This window comes from Chelonia mydas, chromosome 20 (genome assembly GCF_015237465.2).
Source record: "Chelonia mydas isolate rCheMyd1 chromosome 20, rCheMyd1.pri.v2, whole genome shotgun sequence".
Lineage (NCBI taxonomy): Eukaryota > Metazoa > Chordata > Testudines > Cheloniidae > Chelonia > Chelonia mydas.
In genome coordinates this window covers 6648160-6668610 of record NC_051260.2, presented here as the reverse complement: position 1 = coordinate 6668610, position 20451 = coordinate 6648160, and the positions used below count along the sequence as shown (strand labels likewise).

At 61.6% G+C, this 20451-nt stretch overlaps 1 protein-coding gene across 2 annotated transcripts in view; it reads right to left on the bottom strand.

The window, feature by feature from the left end:
- Positions 1-19960, bottom strand: part of RASAL3 (RAS protein activator like 3) — a 55408-nt gene extending 35448 nt beyond the window's left edge. Inside the window, exons 1-4 of one of the 2 annotated variants that reach the window (XM_027831954.3) lie at positions 19862-19960; positions 16370-16802; positions 3886-4004; positions 544-628 (exon numbers count right to left, since the gene is read on the bottom strand). In XM_027831954.3, the coding sequence (XP_027687755.2) occupies positions 544-628; positions 3886-4004; positions 16370-16802 (637 nt within the window). In that variant the 5' untranslated portion in view covers positions 19862-19960. Of the gene's footprint in view, positions 1-72; positions 161-543; positions 629-3885; positions 4005-16369; positions 16803-19861 lie in introns of those variants that run through there. The other variant, XM_037883952.2, reaches the window with a different exon arrangement.
- Between the last annotated feature and the right edge of the window lie 491 nt (positions 19961-20451).

The window sequence follows — 20451 nt, the reverse complement described above, 5'->3', positions numbered from 1 at the left end:
GGCAGGTGCCTGGGGGTGGGAGTGGCTGGGGTGCCCATGGAGGGCAAGCTGGGTGGGGCTGCCCCGACTCACCTCTCCGTGTGGCACAGAGCAGCCAGCACCACGACCCCATCGCTCCAGCTGATCCCTGGACTGGGGCGTCTCCCCCATCAGTGCCGAGGCAGCTGGGAGCTCTGGGGGGTGGGGAGGGGGAAGGAAGCAGCCTGGCCCTATCTCTCAGGATCAGCACACGCAGCACAGAGGAAGCCATGGTACACTCAAGACATCTCTGCTCAGAGCGCTTCCTCCCCAGAGCTGCATCCGCACAGCCCACAGCAGCATGGCTCACACACAGCCCTGGGCAGGGGGCTACAGGTGGCATGTGCGCGTGCATGTATGTGAGAGTGCACGTGTAAGCGTACATGTGTGAGTATGTGATTGGACCCATGCCTGAGTATGAGGGTGCATATGGGAGTGTGCATGTGTGTGTATGAATGCATGCATGCACTTGTGTGTGTGTACATGTGTGTCAGTGTGCATAGCACTGTGTCAGGGCTCGCTCACCGGTGTCCCTCCTGCTGCCCAGGGACAGCTGAGTGTTGGTCTCCGAAATGGAGCTGCCAGTTCTGTTCCGGCTCTTGTACAAAACCTGGGAGTAAGGAACAGAGACTAGAACGTCAGCAACTGACTGACCCCGCTGTCCTCCATCCCTCCACTGGGCCTCCCTCCCTCTCGTCCCCATCCCTCTGCTGGCCCGTCTCCTTCTCTGCCAACCCCATGGCCTCCATCCCTCCACTGGGCCTCCCTCCCTCTCGTCCCCATCCCTCTGCTGGCCCGTCTCCTTCTCTGCCATCCCCATGGCCTCCATCCCTCCACTGGGCCTCCCTCCCTCCCTGTCGTCCCCATCCCTCTGCTGGCCCGTCTCCTTCTCTGCCATCCCCATGGCCTCCATCCCTCCACTGGGCCTCCCTCCCTCTCTCCCTCCCTGTCGTCCCCATCCCTCTGCTGGCCCGTCTCCTTCTCTGCCATCCCCATGGCCTCCATCCCTCCACTGGGCCTCCCTCCCTCTCGTCCCCATCCCTCTGCTGGCCCGTCTCCTTCTCCGCCATCCCCATGGCCTCCATCCCTCCACTGGGCCTCCCTCCCTCTCTCCCTCCCTGTCGTCCCCATCCCTCTGCTGGCCCGTCTCCTTCTCTGCCATCCCCATGGCCTCCATCCCTCCACTGGGCCTCCCTCCCTCTCGTCCCCATCCCTCTGCTGGCCCGTCTCCTTCTCTGCCAACCCCATGGCCTCCATCCCTCCACTGGGCCTCCCTCCCTGTCGTCCCCATCCCTCTGCTGGCCCGTCTCCTTCTCTGCCATCCCCATGGCCTCCATCCCTCCACTGGGCCTCCCTCCCTCTCTCCCTCCCTGTCGTCCCCATCCCTCTGCTGGCCCGTCTCCTTCTCCGCCATCCCCATGGCCTCCATCCCTCCACTGGGCCTCCCTCCCTCTCTCCCTCCCTGTCGTCCCCATCCCTCTGCTGGCCCGTCTCCTTCTCTGCCATCCCCATGGCCTCCATCCCTCCACTGGGCCTCCCTCCCTCTCTCCCTCCCTGTCGTCCCCATCCCTCTGCTGGCCCGTCTCCTTCTCTGCCATCCCCATGGCCTCCATCCCTCCACTGGGCCTCCCTCCCTCTCTCCCTCCCTGTCGTCCCCATCCCTCTGCTGGCCCGTCTCCTTCTCTGCCATCCCCATGGCCTCCATCCCTCCACTGGGCCTCCCTCCCTCTCTCCCTCCCTGTCGTCCCCATCCCTCTGCTGGCCCGTCTCCTTCTCTGCCAACCCCATGGCCTCCATCCCTCCACTGGGCCTCCCTCCCTCTCGTCCCCATCCCTCTGCTGGCCCGTCTCCTTCTCTGCCATCCCCATGGCCTCCATCCCTCCACTGGGCCTCCCTCCCTCTCTCCCTCCCTGTCGTCCCCATCCCTCTGCTGGCCCGGCTCCTTCTCTGCCATCCCCATGGCCTCCATCCCTCCACTGGGCCTCCCTCCCTCTCTCCCTCCCTGTCGTCCCCATCCCTCTGCTGGCCCGTCTCCTTCTCTGCCATCCCCATGGCCTCCATCCCTCCACTGGGCCTCCCTCCCTCTCTCCCTCCCTGTCGTCCCCATCCCTCTGCTGGCCCGTCTCCTTCTCTGCCATCCCCATGGGCTCCATCCCTCCACTGGGCCTCCCTCCCTCTCTCCCTCCCTGTCGTCCCCATCCCTCTGCTGGCCCGTCTCCTTCTCTGCCATCCCCATGGCCTCCATCCCTCCACTGGGCCTCCCTCCCTCTCTCCCTCCCTGTCGTCCCCATCCCTCTGCTGGCCCGTCTCCTTCTCTGCCATCCCCATGGCCTCCATCCCTCCACTGGGCCTCCCTCCCTCTCTCCCTCCCTGTCGTCCCCATCCCTCTGCTGGCCCGTCTCCTTCTCTGCCAACCCCATGGCCTCCATCCCTCCACTGGGCCTCCCTCCCTCTCGTCCCCATCCCTCTGCTGGCCCGTCTCCTTCTCTGCCATCCCCATGGCCTCCATCCCTCCACTGGGCCTCCCTCCCTCTCTCCCTCCCTGTCGTCCCCATCCCTCTGCTGGCCCGTCTCCTTCTCTGCCATCCCCATGGCCTCCATCCCTCCACTGGGCCTCCCTCCCTCTCTCCCTCCCTGTCGTCCCCCTCCCTCAGCTGGCCCGTCTCCTTCTCTGCCATCCCCATGGCCTCCATCCCTCCACTGGGCCTCCCTCCCTCTCTCCCTCCCTGTCGTCCCCATCCCTCTGCTGGCCCGTCTCCTTCTCTGCCATCCCCATGGCCTCCATCCTTCCACTGGGCCTCCCTCCCTCCCCACAGCCCGCATCCCCTCTGCTGGGCCTCCCTCCCTACCGCTCCCATCCCCTGCACCTGGCCTTCCTCCACATGGCCCCCATCCCCTCCACCCAGCCTCCTTCCCTCCCTGCCATCTCCATCCTCTCTGCCCAGCCTCCCTCTCTCCCCATGGCCTCCATCCCTCCACTGGGCCTCCCTCCCTCCCCACAGCCCGCATCCCCTCTGCTGGGCCTCCCTCCCTACCGCTCCCATCCCCTGCACCTGGCCTTCCTCCACATGGCCCCCATCCCCTCCACCCAGCCTCCTTCCCTCCCTGCCACCTCCATCCCCTCTGCCCAGCCTCCCTCCCTCCCCATGGCCTCCATCCCTCCACTGGACCTCCCTCCCCACAGCCCGCATCCCCTCTGCTGGGCCTCCCTCCCTACCGCTCCCATCCCCTCCACCCAGCCTCCCCCCCTCCCTGCCACCTCCATGCCCTCTGCCTGGCCTCCCTTCCTGCCACCTGCCCAGTCTCTCTATTCCCCATGCCCTGCTCACCCCTCCATTGCTCACCCCTCCATTCCCCAGGGCAGAGTCTCCCCCCACCAGCCCTCCTGGGCAGTGGCTGCTGTGGGGTAGCTTCTGGTATTGGGCTCTCCCCCTCCCTGACCCCTGGTGCCTCTTCCACCCCAACAACACACAGGCCCAAGAAGCTGCCCAAGCCTCTGGCAGGGGGTGCAGGAACTGGCTCAGCCCCAGGGCAGCAGGTTCAGCCCCCAAGGGAGCCCTTGGCAGACTCTAAAGCTGCCGGGTAGGGATCCCTGGGGCTGAAGCAGGGGTGTGAGGAGCCCTCCACAGATCCAGAGTCCAGTTGGGAGCACAGTGACCAATGGGGCGCAATGCTGGGAGCAATGTCCCTGCCCTTACCACAGGCCCCTCAGCTCCTCATCCTCTTCCCCCCTCCGCCCCACTTCCGAGGCCCCTCACCTCCTCGTCCCCTCCTCCCAACCCCCAGGGCCTTCATCTCCTCATCCCCATCCTCTCATCCCACCCCTCCTTTCCCCATCCCCCACTCTACTCCCCACAGGCCCCTCACCTCCTCGTCCCTGGCCATCAGCACCAACTGTCCATCCACCAGGGAGAAGTTCGAGACATCCCAGACAGGGACCTCAGAGGACGGGGCCAGTGGAATCCGCTGCACGGGGCGCACACCATCTGGGGGGAGAGAGGCAGCTCGTCAGGAGGGTGACACCTGGCCTCAGGGATCAGATCCCCCCACATCTCCCGACTCCTTTTCCACACCTGCCTCAGTCCACCTCTCCCCCGTCCTTTCCATCCTTTCCCACCCCTCTCTGTATACTCTTCCCCTGCCCCACTCTTCCACCTCCCTTCTCCTGTTCAGGTTTTTTTTACCATGCCCATCACCGTGGGATCAGTGCTGCAGTCATGCTCTGGGCCCACTGTGCTGCACTATGTGTGGGTGGCTGCCCCTGATGTAAGAGGCCCACTGACCCCACCACACCATGCCCCACTCTGGGTCTGCCCTGGTGAGTTGTGGGTCTGTGTCCATCCCCTTTGGGCTGCACGCAGGCTCTAGCCGTGGCCCTCTCTCTATAGATCGGCCTCGCAGATCAGAGCCAGGGGACCTGGGGGACTTGTGGCAATTGGCAAGCCAGGTTATTGGCGGGTAAGGCAGGCCCAGTGTTCACCAGCAGTTAGGGCCTTTGGAAGGCACTGGGGCAGGTGCTGCCCGGGACCTGGGAATCAGAGCTTTCCTGGGCACCTCCCCCTGCATTCATGCTCCCAGCCGGCAGGGCTGCACTTGCTCCCAGCAGCAGCGTCAGGAGGAAGCAGCCCATGTCTGGGCTGGGCTGGAATAGAGGGGGTGGGGACCGGGCCCCTCCTGTCCCTCCGGGGGGGGCTCCTGCCTGCACTTGTGCATTTCAGGCGTGGACTGCCAGGGCATGGAGCCGGTTACACTGGAATCAGTGGCAGGGGATGGGGGCGGGCGGCTGCAGGTTGTTGGGCACCTGCCGTGCCCAGGAATTCAGTGCCTGGAACACACCCACTCTAGTTTCTACACACATGGGGTGGTGCCTGGCAGAACCAGCCACGGCGCACATTTAAAATACCACTGCATCCTGCTCTAAGGGGATCCCTAATGCTGCGTGTGGACCCTAGAACAGTGTCTGGATCCACAGGGTCGGTGCTAGGCCCCCAGCTGTGAGCCAGTCTCTTAGAGGAACTCCATCCATGTGCCAGACCCCAAGGGGTCTCACTCTTCCTCGAGGGCAGGCCACGCAGCCTCACTGACTCCTGAGACAGAACCGCTGGGCTTCAGCCCTCCTTCACCCCAGGAACTCTGCTCAGTGAGTCCAGCTGAGAGAGACTCTGATAGAGATTTGTACATGCTTCAGGGATTAATGCCCCTCACCCCATAGTTACAGTGACACACAGCGCTGTCAAAACAGTCAGGTTTATTAGTCACCTGGAACTCAGCACGGGAAGTCCTTAGGTTAGCACAGAGAAATGACGGTTAAAGCACAGACCATTCTGGTTAGCCCAGATCCCAGCCAAGCTGAAGTGAACCTCATGTTCAGCCTCTGTCTCTCAGGCTGTCTACACTGCACTTTTGTCAGTAAAACTTTTATCGGTCAGGGGTGTGAAAAAACATACCCCCGACTAACAAAAAGTTTTATCGACGAAAAGCACCAGTATCTCCCGCCAACAAAGCTACTGCTGCTTGTTGGGGGTGGTTTTATTTTGCCGGCAGAAGAGCTCTTGCCTGCCAGCAAAGAGCAGCTACACAGGAGACCTTTGTGCCGCTGTAAGGCACGCAGTGTAGATATAACCTTAGTCTGACCTCCTTGGTCAGTTCCCAGGTGAGAGTCCAGCTTCTACCAGAAGCCAACATTTATCCCCTCCCTCAGACCATCTCAGTCCTTTGTTCTCAGGGGCGGGAGGGGGGGCAGTCTGGTCTGTGCTCACCTTCCCTGCTGAGAGAGTCGATCCAGGAGTTACTGGAGCTGGCATTGTCTCTCTGGACACCATCCTGATCTGGGTCAGATTCAACTGGTTCCTTAATGACACTATTCATTCCACCCAGACAGGGAGGTAACATACACACACCTATGCCTCTTAGCCTTCCCTGACAGCAAACTACATGTCTACACTACAAAGTTTTGTTGACAAAAGTTATACCACTTTAATTAAACTGCTGTTGCATGTCCACACTAGCTCCTTGTGTCTGCAGAGCGCATCCACATTAGCAGCTCTTGCATTGACACAGAGAGCAGTGCACTGTGGGTAGCCATCCCACTGTCCAACTGGCCGCAAGGTGCTTTGGGAAGGGTTTGCAATGCCTCATGGGGCAGGTGCAGTGTCACATTATGCAGGTTTCTCAATCCCATCATTCCATAGGCCTCCTACTGGATTGCCAGCGCTTTTCAACTGAAGTGTATGTGTGGGGGAGGAGAGGAGAATGTGTTATAGGGAGTGTGTGTGTGTGTTGGGGGAGAGTGTGTCGGCGTGCTGTCTCTTTAAGTTCAGACAGCAGCCTGAGCAACCAACCCTGGTGGAGGGGGATACCCTCCCCCATCAACGGGGGAAGGGATAGCTCAGTGGTTTGAGCATTGGCCTGCTAAACCCAGGGTTGTGAGTTCAATCCTTGAGGGGGCCATTTAGGGATCTGGGGCAAAAATTGGGGATTGGCCCTGCTTTGAGCAGGGGGTTGGACTAGATGACCTGCTGAGGTCCCTTCCAACCCTGATATTCTATTGTTCTATGAACCCCTGGCTCTGTACAGCACAGGTCTCTCTCCCTCCGAGCAGCATCAGCGGCCGGCTCTGCCGGCCTGCTGATTCCACATTAATGGTTCTGAAATTCCCTCTGAGTTCTCCCACAGCCTCCTCAGAAGCTCTGTGAGCCCTCCAGGATGAGGAATGTCAAAGCTTCTGGGAGCTTTGAAACTGGAGGGGCGCATGCCCGCCCAGTGGCCGAGATCAAAACAGTGAGCAAAGCGGTCATGATAGGCATTGTGGGATACTGGGGGAGGCCAGTTATAGCAACTTAACGAATGGCAGCATCTACACCAGTGGTCACCAACCTGTAGATCACCATCAACTGGTCGACTGGAGCCTCTGACAGCTGATCGCGATCTCTGGCCGCTAAAACTCCGGCAGCACAGAGGGGCTAAGGCAGGCTCCCTGCCTGCCCTGTCCCCACGCTGCTCCCAGAAGCATCCAGCACGCCCCTGCGGCCCCAGGGGGGGCGGACAGGGGTAGGGGTCTCCGCGCGCTGCTCCTGCCTGCAAGCATCGCCCCCGCAGCTCCCATTGGCCGGAAATGGGGAACTGCAGCCAATGGGAGCTGCAGGGGCTGCGCCTGCAGAGAGGGGCAGTGCGCAGAGCCATGTGACCCCCCAGGGGCCGCAGGGGCATGCTGGCTGCTTCCAGGAGCGGCGTGGGGCCAGGACAGACAGGGAGCCTGCCTTAGCCCTGCTGCGCCACCGCCCGGGAGCTTCCCAAGGTAAGTGCCACCCAGCGGGAGCCCTCACCCCTCCTGCACCTCAACCCCCAGCTCTGAGCCCCCTGCCAGAGCCAGCAACCTGTACCCCTTCCTGCACCCCAAATCCCCTGCCCCAGCCCTGAGCCCCCTCCCAGAGCCAGCACTCCACAACCCCTCCAGCACCCCAAGCCCCCTCCCAGAGCCAGCACCCCGTACTCCCTCCTACACCCCAACACTCTGCCCCAGCCTGGAGCCCCCTCCTGCACCCCAACCCCCTGCCCCAGTCTCAGCCCGGAGCCCCCTCCCACACTCCAAACCCCTCAGCCTTAGCCCAGAGCCCACACCCCCTCCCACACCCCAACCCCCTGCCCCAGCCCAGTGAAAGTGAGTGAGGGTGGGGGACAGCAAGCCACGGAGGGACGGGGGATGGAGGGAGCGGGGCGGCGCCAAGGGGAAGGGGTGTGGTAGATTCTGGGTTGCACTTAAATTCAAAAAGTGATCTTGTGCGTAAAAAGGTTGGAGACCACTGGTCTACACTGACGCTTTTTCCTCAATAAGCTCTGTGCCTCTCGTGAAGGTCGTTTTATTTTGTCAGCAAAACAGCAGAGTTTTGCCGCCAGAAGTAGCTTTCTAGTTCATACACCTCCCCTGCTTTGTCGGCAAAAGCTGCCTTTTGCTGACAAAACTGTTTAATGTAAACAAGTCCTTTTTCCGCCTCTGGGTAGCCACGTAACATATAGGGGAAACTGAGGCACACACAGGCTTCATAAAAAATATTACAATTCCCACTTTCTCACAGGCAGGCAGTGGTCCAAAGAGCACAGTCCCAGGCAAGATCTGCCCTCACTGAGACTTGAGCAGGCCTGATTTCCCCTCCTGAGGCTCCTGCCAAAGTTTTTTGTTTTTTTTTTTTGTAGGGGGAGGGCAGGAGTTAGACAGAAAAACAAAACTCTACATTTCTGTCCGGTGGGAATAAATAATAATAACTATAACCTAGCTCTTATCTAGTGCGTTTCATCTGTAGATCTCAGGGATTAGTATTCCTGTCCCCGTTGCCTGGGAGGGGACAGCCAACCAAGCCAACGTACAGTGGGGCACATGGTGGCTTTGCCACAGCAGCAGGGAGCAGTGAGGTCCATCTTCAGTGCAGGTGCAATGTGCCTTCCCTGAGTAGCAGAACCCTGTGGCAGGGGAGAGCTCGGGACCTCCTTGCTGGGACCTGGGCCTCTCCTGATCCCGTCCTAGGGAAGGTTTCCTTTGAGCTGGGGGTGCTATGCCTCCCGTGCGGGGGCAGCTCTCTGCACACGAGAGCCAGCCTGCAGCCCCAGTGCATAGCGAGATGGCCTCACCAACAAAGACACACAGGACGGGAGCCAAACGTGTTGCGTGCCTTCCTGCACATCCGCAGCACCGCAAGGCGCAGGGCACCCAGCAAGGGGCGGAACTTCCAACTAGCCCCGCCCCCCGCAGCTTCCAGGCCCTCTGATAAGGCGATCCCCTCTCCCCACACCGACGAGGAGGCATGTGACTGGCCGGAGCAGGCTTCACCCCCGCCTCAGTCCTGGCCTGGCCACAAAGAGGAACCAGGCTTGAGAAATCGCAGCGCAATGCACAGCGGAGATGCCCTTCCCCACCGCCCTGGCCAGGCCGGGCCCCTTTCTGTGCCTCTGGCTTAGACCTCAGGCAGAAGGAGTCTCACAATTTTCAAGACTGAGCGCTGGCCCCAGGACCCCCCCCATCCAAGGGCAGCCACCAAGGCCATGCTCCCTGTGAGCTCCCGGCCGGCCTCCCCCTCCTGTGGATGTGGGAGGCAGAGAGAGCCGGATTCTGAGAGGAAGCAGGGACAGAACTTCTTGGGAATACACTGACTAGGAGCAATGACTGCTCCCCCTAACGGAAGCTCAGGCCATAGGGGAACAGCATGGGCCCACGCCCATCACTATCATCCATACGAGGGGACGCAACAGAGCGAGGCAGAACGGCCCCAACACAATATGGAACCTGCCATCTTGTGCTACAGACCCTGAGCTCAGCCCAGCCAGTCCGGGAATCCTGACATTGGTACAGCTGGCTGAGCTGGCAGGACTCCCAGAGAATCATAGACTATCAGGGTTGGAAGGGACCTCAGTAGGTATCTAGTCCCACCCCCTGCTCAAAGCAGGACCAACCCCAGCTAAATCATCCCATCACCCTGTCTGTGCACGTGCAGCCCTGGAGAGTCAGCCTTGGCCTTTCTGTGACCAGGACATACTGAGTGTCCAGCCCCAGAGCTACAGTTCTCTCCAAAGACCCCGCCACCCATTCCCCCAACCCCAGGGGCCTAGCTGTGGTGTCCTGGCCAAGTCTCCTCCTCAATTGCCCCAGTGTTCCAAAACCAGGACTCGTCTCCATGTCCCATCCGAAGCTTTTGTGCAGTGTGCCTGCGTGGTGTTAAACAGCTGCTGCATCCCAGCCCCGAGATGGCTGCATTTCAGTGGTGGGGGCAGCGAGGTTTCTTGGTGTGTTTAGCACTTGGGGACGTGCGCTGGCGGGTGGTGTTCTAGAAACACTTGCTAGGTGTATCCGGAGGATGGAGGTGTCTGGCACTTTGAGGTCCTCCAGCATCTAGCTTCTGACTAAAAGGAATTGTGTGTCTGCCATTTTTAGCTGCCCAGGTCTCAGGATTAGTCAGTCCCCGCTGCCTCTCGGTTGTGAGATGACTCACACAAGACACAGATGGCTCCTCATGGCACCAACCTTCAGATCAGCCCTTGCTGGAGCACCAGCAGAGTCCTGAAGTGCTGTGCAAATAGGTCACAGCCCTGTCTGAGCCTCGGTGGGCCCCAGGAGAGCAAAGCCCCAGCCATGTCTGAGCCTCACTGGGCACCAGGACAGTGGATCCCCAGTCCTGTCTGAGCTGTGCAGGGGCCCCAGGAAAGCAACTCTAGGGGCTGCAGCCCCCATAGTATTCAGCATCCTCTCTTCTCTGCAAGTCCATGCTGCCCACCTGACCCACCCCTCCCTCGAGGGCTGTGCAGCGGGACGTCCTGCACGCCACAGGCTGATCCCAGGGAATGCGGGTTCATGGGCTGAGTCGGGGCTGGGGGTGCCTGAAGAGATGTCAGCAGGGCAGGTGGGAGCAGCCCTAAAGGGCTCTCGCTCACTGGGGGCAGGGGCAGGCCACAAGCGACACATGAAGGGGGCCCCTCTTCCACAGAACCCTTGTTCCATAGGAAGAACAGCTCAATGTCACTGATGCAGGGGTGGGAGGGGAGATTCGCTGGAGGAGAGGGGTCTGGGCAGGCAGTGGGTGGGCTGGGAGGAAGGGCAAGAGCTCCCAGGAGTGCTGGGGGGACGTGAGGGGGAACTGCCGTTAGGTGGTGACTGTGACATGTGGCAGGGAGTGGGAGGGGGGCTGCTGTGACACTGCTGTGCCATCAGGCTGTACTTTGTGAGACACTGTTGCGGAGTGGGGGGGTGGCTGTGCTGATCTCATAGCTATCTTACTTTGCAAGTCTATCCACAGGCACAGGGCCTGCCTGCCCGTATAGACTCCACAGGGACCGGGACTGCATGCTGATATGGACTGCACAGGGACCAGAACTGGGACCACCTGCCTGTATGGACTCCATAGGGACCAGGCCTGCCCACCCACATGGATTCCACTGGGACTGGGCCAGGACCCACTTGCCCACCCATGTGGACTCCAGAGGGACCGGGAATGGGTCCGCCTACCCATATGGACTCCACAGGGTCTGGGCTGGGGCCCTCTCAGCCCCCTGTATGGACTCCACAGGGACCAGGACCGGGCCCACCTGCCTATTTTGACTCCACAGGGTCCGGGACTGCCTGCCGATATAGACTCCACAGGGACCAGGACTGGGCCCAGCTGCCTGTATGGACTCCATAGGTATCAGGACTGCCCGCCCGTATGGACTCCACTGGGATGGGACGGAGCCCACTCACCCACCCTTATGGACTCCAGAGGAACCGGGAATGGGCCCACCTGACCATATAGACTCCACAGGGACTGGGCTGGGGCCTGCTCATCCCCCTGTATGGGCTCCACAGGGACCATAACTGCCCGCCTGTATGGACTGCACAGGGACCAGGACTGGGCCTGTCTGCCTGTATGGATTCTATAGGGACTGGGCCAGCATGCCTGTATGGACTCCACAGGGACTGGGCCTAACTGCCTTTCTGGTTTAACACGATGGTTTCTGTTCATCGAGTCTTACTACCCCTAAGCTGGAGCAGAGCAAACGAGAATCGGCCTGAGCTCCCGTCTCCCAGCAGAGACCAACCCTTGAACTGTGTGGCTGAAAGCCTGATCCTGCCTTGGCCACTGGCCAGTGCTCAGAACAGTGCCCAGGGGCCACAGTTGAAACGCGGCTCAAAACACAGGCAGCCCACGTCAGGGTAGCAATGGTAGCATCTCCCCTCTGCAAACCTGAGAGAACATCGTGAGAGCAGAGTCCCTGCTCGAGCAGGAGCCTTTGCTTTGTTCTGTCATGGTGAGCTTAACATGGTGACGGGCGCTGGCCTAACCCAGCCCTGGAGATGGGGTCCTGCCTGCACAGAGCTGGCCCCACCAGACAGCTCTGCGGAGTTCGCTGGGCATTCAGACCCTGACACCTCTTCAGTCTCTGGCTTCTCTGCTGAGCCTGCCAGCAAGAGGGGCTCATAAAGGTTTAACTGAGCCCCATCCCACCACAGCCCACTGCCTGGCCTAGCCCCAAATCCATCCTGGGGCTACCTTCCCTGTGATTTGTATCCAGCTCCAATGCACACTCCAGCTCCATAGTTGTAAGTAGATTGCAAGGCACGTAATTGACCCCCGGAGGCTGCCTATGTGCCCCACTGCCCTCTGCTGGAAACAGTCAGAACTTCAACCGTGTGTCACAGCCCCGCTGTCGCTAACAGAATCCTCTTTACTCAAGCCACAGGGCCCTGAGCCTCTGGAGCAGGGACATCTCCATTCTCTCCCTGATGCCACCATGACCTTCTGGGTGGGGCCACTGCTCTGAGCAGCCTGCAAGATTAGAACTCAGCTCGTGGGATCAGGGCTTGGGAGGTAGCTGCTTGTGCCAGAGGGAAGAGGCCTCGGCACAGCCAGAACCAGAATGCCTGTGACGTGGTAATGGGCCGATCACTCGCAACAAGGTCCCCTGTGCAGAGAGCTGCCAGTCACTCTGCGGAGCAAATTGCCATGACTGAAACAGGAGGGGGCATGGAACAGCAAAGGGGCTATAATCCAGTGAGTGGTCAACTGAGCACACGTGGCCCCACTGTGAGACTGCTGGGGTCTCCGACCCACACACACCACACACAGCCCAGCTGTGCCATGGCTGAGATCCCCGACCCACACACACCACATATGGCCCAGCTGCACCACAGCTGGGATCCCTGAACCACACACAATGCGCACGGCCCAGTTATGCCACAATTGGGATCCCCGACCCACACGCACCACACACAGCGCAGCTATGCCACAACTGGGGTCCCCGACCCACACACAGACCTCACACGGCCCAGCTGTGACACGGCTGAGATTCCCGACCCAAACGCACCACACACAGCCCAGCTGTACCACAGCTGGGATCCACGACACACACAGCCCATCTCTGCGACAACTGGGATTCCTGACCCACACACACCGTACACGGCCCAGCTGTGCCACAACTGGGATCCCTGACCCACACATACCACACACAGCCAAGCTGTACCACGGCTGGGATCCCAACCCACAGGCACCACATATGGCCCAGATATGCCATGACTGGGATTCCCGGCCCACACACACCGAACACGGCCCAGCTGTACCACGGTTGGGATCCCTGACACACACCACACCCGGGCCATCTGTGCCACAACTGGGATTCCTGACCCACACACACCGCACACAGCTGAGCTGCGCCACGAATCGGATGCCCGACCCATACACACACACACAGCCCAGCTGTGCCACAATTAGGATCCCCGACCCGCATACACCATACACGGCCCAACTGTACCACAGTTGGGATTCCCAACCTACCCATACCATACACAGCCAAGCTGTGCCACGACTGGGATCCCCGACCCACACACACCACACACAGCCCAGCTATGTCACAGCTGCGATCCCCCACCCACACACAATGCACACGGCCCAGCTGCGACACAACTAGGATCCCCAACCCACATACACCATACATGGCCCAACTGTACCACAACTGGGATTCCTGATTGTACACATCACACACAGACCAGCTGTGCCACATCTGGGATGCCCGACTGAAACATACCGCACATGGCTGAGCTGTGCCACAACTGGGATCCCTGACCACACACGGCCCAGCTGTGTCACACACACCACACACAGCCCATGACCCACACGCACTTCACACAGCCCAGTTGTCCCTCAACTGGGATGCCAGAATGAAACATACCGCGCACGGCCCAGCTGTGCCACAACTGGGATTCCTGACCGCACACGGCCCAGCTGTGTCACCTCTGGGATCCCCGACTGAGACAGTTCACACGGCCCAGCTGTGGCACAACTGGGATCCCTGACCCACAGAAACCTCAAACAGCCCAGCTGTGCCACGGCTGGGTTCCCCAACCCACACACAGACCTCACACAGCCCAGCTGTGACTTGGCTGGGATCCCCAATTCACAGACACCGTACACAGTCCAGTTGTGCTACGACTGGGATCCCCGAACTTCACACTTCACACAGCCCAACTGTGTCACGACTGGGATCTCCGACCCACACGCACCACACACGGCCCATCTGTGCCACGACTGGGATCCCTGAGCCACATAGACCTCACACAGCCCAGCTGTGCTAGGACTGGGATCTCCGACCCACACACACACCGCATACTGTCCAGCTGCACCATGGCTTGGATCCCTGACCCACACACACGGCACACAGCCCAGCTTGTCACGACTGGGACTTCCGACCCACACACACGGCACACAGCCCAGCTTGTCACGACTGGGACTTCCGACCCACACACACGGCACACGGCCCAGCTTGTCACGACTGGGACTTCCGACCCACACACACGGCACACGGCCCAGCTTGTCACGACTGGGACTTCCGACCCACACACACGGCACACGGCCCAGCTTGTCACGACTGGGACTTCCGACCCACACACACGGCACACAGCCCAGCTTGTCACGACTGGGACTTCCGACCCACACACACGGCACACAGCCCAGCTTGTCACGATTGGGACTTCCGACCCACACACACGGCACACAGCCCAGCTTGTCACGACTGGGATCCCCAACCGACACACACTGCACATGGACCAGCTGTACCCCCAACCCACAAGTGCCTCACATGGCCCAACAGTGCTACGGATGGGATCCCCATCCCAGACACACCTCACATGGCCAAGCTGTGCCACAACTGGGATTCCCACCCCACATGCACCACACATAGACCAGCTATGTCATGGCTGCGATCCCTGACCCACACACACCACACATGGCCCATCTGTGCCACGTCGGGGATCCCCAACCCACATAGACCTCACATAGCCCAGTTGTGCCATGGCTGGGATCCCCGACCCACCCATACCTCACACGGCCCAGCTGTGACACATCTGGGATCCCCGACTCATACACACGCCATATGGCCCAACTGTGCCATGGCTGGGATCCCCAACTCCCAGACACTGCACACGGCCCATGGGGACCCATGACCCACATGCGCTTCACATGGCCCACCTGTGCCACAACTGGGACCCCCAACCGACACACACTGCACACGGACCAGCTGTACCACGGCTGGTACCCCCAACCCACAAGCCCCTCACATGGCCCAGCTGTGCTGCGGATGGGATCGCCGACCCACACATACCTCACCTGGCCAGCTGTGACATGTCTGGGATCCCCGACTCATACACAGACCTCACACGACCCAGATGTGCCATGGCTGGGATCCCTGACGCAGACACATGCCATACGGCCCAACTGTGCCACAAGTGGGATCCCCGACCCACACGTTCCTCACACGGCCCAGCTGTGCCATGGCTGGGATCCCCGACACACACGCACCTCACACACCACACACGCCTCAACTGGGATGCCCGACTGAAACATACCGCACATGGCCGAGCTGTGCCACAACTGGGATTCCTGACCACACACACCACACACGGCCCAGCTGTATCACCTCTGGGATCCCCGACACACACACACCGCACACAGCCCAACTGTATCACCTCCGGGATCCCCGACACACACACACCGCACACGGCCCAGCTGTGCCACAACTTGGATCCCTGACCCAGACAAATGCCATACGGCCCAACTGTGCCATGTCTGGGATCCCCGACCCACACACATCACACACACCCCAGCTGTGTCACGACTTGGACTTCCGACCCACACACAAGGCACATGGCCCTGCTGTGCCACAACTGGGATCCCCAACCCCCACACACCGCACACAGAACAGCTGTGCTACGGCTGGGATCCCTGTCCCAGACACACCTCACATGGCCTAGCAGTGCCACAAGTGGGATCCCCGACCCACACGTTCCTCACACGGCCCAGCTGTGCCACGGCTGGGATCCCCGACCACAGACATGATACACGGCCCAGCTGTGCCATGGCTGGGATTCCTGACGCACACGCACCTCACACGGCCCAGGTGTGCCACAACTGGGATCCCCAACCCACACGCACCACACTCAGCCCAGCTATGCCATGGCTGGGATCCCCGACCCATACACACCTCACACGGCCCAGCTGTGCCATGTCTGGGATCCCCGATCCCCACACACAGGCCAGCTGTTCCATGACTGGGATCCTTGACCCACACACAGCACACATGGCCCAGCTGCGCTACAGCTGGGCTCCCCAACCCACACGCACCACACATGGCCCAGCTCTGCCACAACTGGGATCCCTGACCCACACAGACCTCACACGGCCCAGATGTGCCACGGCTGGGATTCCCCGACCCACCCATACCTCACATGGCCCAGCTTTGGCCAGTCTAGTTCCAATTGCCCCCCTGCCCTGGATGCCCGTTCCCTCGCTGGACACAGCCCAGTGCCAGAGCGTTCAGCCCCATGCTGGACCCTTCTTACCTTTGGCTGCCTCCTGAGGTGTCTGCTCTGCCTTGGGCCCACTCTCCTGGCTCCTGCGGTGGGACTTGGAACGCAGGTATTTTCGCAGGTTCAGCTTAATGCCCTCTTGGCCCTTGGTCTCCTTGGGCACCTTGGTCGGGGCAGAGAACGCTCTCTGGAACACAGACCTCCGGGCGGCCGCTTTGCTCTCCACAGGCTCTGGGGGCTCGGTGCCTGGGCTGCTCTTGGCCATGCGCACCTCAGGGCTGTCAGTCTCAGGCTGGCTATGAGCGCGCTTCCAGTTCTGCAGTTTGGCCCAGCGGCTGCTGGCAGGGGGCAGGGGGCGCCGCTCAGGCTCCGGCTCCCTCTCCCCGCCCTGGGGGCCTGTCCGCCATTTGTAGGACGTCAGCGGGGACGGTGCCTCAGGTGCGGGTGGTGGTATCGTCTCCTCCATCTGCGGAGCAAGAGAGAGGTGGCATGGGACTGTGCCGTGACAGTGACGCATGGTCTGGGCTGGAAACGGGACCTTGGCACCGGAGCCACCACTTCCCATGGGAATGGAGGCGGCAGGGGATGGGGATGGGAGTGGGCAGCAGAGAGTGGGTGGGAGAGGGCATTGGGGATGGGATGGGACAGCAGATAGAGGGTGGGATGGAGGCAGAGGGGATGGGACGGGGCAGCAGAGAGGGGGTGGGATGGAGGCAGAGGGGATGGGACGGGGCAGCAGAGACGGGGTGGGATGCGGGCAAAGGAGCTGAGATGGGGCAGCAGAGAGAGGGTGGGATGGAGGCAGAGGGGATGGAATGGGATGGGGCAGCAGGAGAGGGGTGGGAGGTGGGCAGGAGGAGGCATTGGGGCTGGGATGGGGCAGCAGGAGAGGGTGAGATGGAGGCAGAGAGGATGGGGCAGCAGGAGATGGGGTGGGAAGGGCGCATTGGGGATGGCATGGAGCAGCAGAGAGTGGGTGGGATGGAGGCAGAGGGGATGGGATGGGGCAGCAGGAGAGGGGGCAGGAGGGGGCATTGAGGATGGGATGGGGCAGCAGAAGAGGTTGATGGCATGGGAAAGAAGGCATAGGTCAGCAGGGGAGTGGGCTAGTAATTGGAGCCTCTGAGATTCTGTTGTGCCCAAGGTGCTTCTGACTGCCCACCAGCCTCTGGTGCAAAGGCAGGGGGCCTGGGCCAGGTATCCATAAGTTCCCAGGGCAAACCGGGTATTAGGGGAGTGGAGGGACTGCCAGGGGTTATTCTGCACTACCAAGCCCTTGGGGGCACGCATGTGACTCACGCAACAACGGGCTGCGTTGGGCTGCGCATGGTGCGGGGCCTGGTAGCAAAGGATAGGGGTGTCCAAGAGGGACAATGGAGGCAGATGGTCCCCCTGGTTGCCATGGTTTCCCTGGGCTGTGGGCTGCCCCACTGGCTCCCAGGGCTGTGCCTGCTGTGCCATGTGCTCTGGAGCATGGCAGCCTGCAATGGGTGGCTGGGGACAGCTTCTTTCCTTCCTCTCCTTTGGTGGCGCAGGCCTGGCTGCTCTCAGTGGAGGAACCCACCAGCGCCCACAGGCAGGTCCGAGCAGGCTGCCTTTGCACGTGTGAATCAGGCTCCCGCTCAGGGATGGGCCCAAAGAGAAGAGAAGGGCCCCTGCTGTCAGTGGCAGTGAAGGGAGCTCTCCTGTAGCCCAGGTAGGGTGACCAGACGTCCTGATAATATGGGCGTTGTCTGATATGCATAACTATACACACACACCCTGCCCAAAAAACCAAAAGCGTCCTGATTTGTCACACTGGCTGTCCGGGTCACCTGAAGCCCAAGCAGCTGAGGCTTGGGATGCTGGAGTGCAGGGCGCTGGCTCTAGTCCCGGGCAGGGTTGGGCTGTTTGTGGTGTGTGGATTTGCCCCTGTCATGGGCATCAAGAGCCTGTGAGGAAAGCGCTGGTGTTGCAGCCCGTGGGAAACCTAAGGTTTGTAGCTCTGGATGGTGGGCGCCCCCACGGGGTCTAGGCCAGCTACAGCCTGGCAGCGCAGCAATGGGAGAGGGTCCTGGTGGGGACAGCAGGGGATGCGGGAAGGCTGGGGGCAGGGTAGCCAGACTAGAGGGGTCTCCCTGGGGCACCTGGCCAGGATGAGTGCCGGCTGGGGGAGGGGCCCTGGTGCTCTGGGTCTCCCCCTGGCACCAGGCAAGGTGCACGCTGTGGGAGGCAGCACGGCCCCTCCCTGCCCCGCACAGAACCAGTCCTTCCACTTCCCAGGCTGGGCAGAGATGCCAGGCTGGGAGAGGTGCGACGCTCAGGCCTGGGCTGAGCAGCCTTTGCCATGGGGTGCAGACAGCGGCACTTCCGCTCCCTCTGGCTCTTATGCTGCTGCTTCCCCTCCCCCCGCCCCCCCCCAGCCATTTCCTCCCCGGCACCTGGCCCTGTGCTCAGTCAGTTTCTGATGTAAATAAAAGGCCCCCAGGTTCCTGTGGCTGCAGGGGGGAGGGGGCAGTCCCTGGAGGCCTTTGCCCCCAATGCCAGAGCTCCTGGGGGCCAGACTGGAGTGAAAGGAGGGACAGGGCTGGCCACAGCCCACAGGCTGCCCTGAGCACGAGGGCTCCTCACCGGGTACCAGCCCCTTGAAAGCCCCGTGGGCCCACATGTGAGCCACACTAACCGGTGGGGGAAGGGACACCGCACCCTTACGTGGGCCACCTGGCCAGTACCACACACCAGGGTTCTGGGGCCCAGACACCTTACGTGCCCCCAGATCACAGGTGGTTCTGCCCCTCTGCCCACATGGGCCCAGTATGTGACCCTGCTGGCTGCTGGCACGGGGGGGACCAGACCCCCTTGCCTGGAGTTCCTGGGGCAGGCAGGAAGCAGCGCCCCCTCAGGTGCTGCTGACATATGTGCCAGTGGTGGTGGGTGGGGGGTTTGCAGGCACGCGGGCAGATGGGGCTGGGTGCCAGCCACTTTCTCCTGTTTCCCCAGCAGCACTGAGGGGATGGAGCTGACAGCTTTCCCTGACCCCCCCTCCCAATCTCTTCCTCCTCCTCCCCCCCCATGTCCCCTCCTCTTCTCCCCCAGCCTCCCCATATCCCCTGCTTCCCCTCCTCTCCCCCCATCTGCCCATGTCCCCTGCTCCCTCCAGCCCCCTTCTATCCCACCCCCCAGTCCTCTGCTCCCTCCAGTGCCCTCTTCTCCCCCCAGAACCCCTGTTCCCCCATCTCTCCACGTCCCCTCCTCCCTCCAGTTCCCTCTTCTCCCCCCAGAACCCCTGCTCCCCCCATCTCTCTATGTCCCCCCCTCCCTCCAGTTCCCTCTTCTCCATCACCTCCCATCCCCCGTTCCATCCTCCCCCTGGGCTCCTGCTCCCCCCATCTCCCCAGGTCCCCTCCTCCCTCCAGTCTCCTCCTCCCCGCGGGATCCCTGATCTCCCGCATCTCTCCCCCTCCCAGGCGCCCTGCTCCCCCCTCCGGCCACCCGTGCCGAGCGGCTCCCCCCCAGCAGCAGCAGCCCGCGCGGCGGGAGCGGTACCTTAGCTCCCTGCTGCCGTCCCTCGCTCGCTCTCCGGCTGCTCTGCCCCGGCAGCGCTGAGCCGTGGCGAGGCCCATGTGATCAGGCAGCAGATGCTAATCTCGCCCTCACCTCCGCCTGTGGCTGAGCGGTCCGATGGCATCTCCGCTCCCAGCACAGAGGGGGTGGGATGTGGGCAGAGGAGCTGGGATGGGGCAGCAGGAGAGGGGATAGGAGGGGGCATTGGGGATGGGATGGGGGCATGGTTCTGGCTGGGCCCAGGCCCATCAGGCCGGGTGCTCTCAGGCACATGGACTGGGCTGGGACTATGCCAAGCTGCGCCCATGCCTGGCCCCATGACAGGCTCGGCAGAGCCCATAACCCCATTGCCCCCCTCTCCCCCGGCAGGCACAACCCCATTCCCCCCCTTCCCCTGCAGGCACAACCCCCCTGCCCCCCCCCCCTGCCAAGGAGTTAACAATAGGCGTCGTCGTCGTTAGGTTTCAGAGTTAACAGGACCAGGTCTCTCTGAGCTCCTATACGGGGCTGTGCATACTCCAGAAAAGTGCAGCATGGGTCACACACCACACTAGCAAGGTATCTTTGCAGTC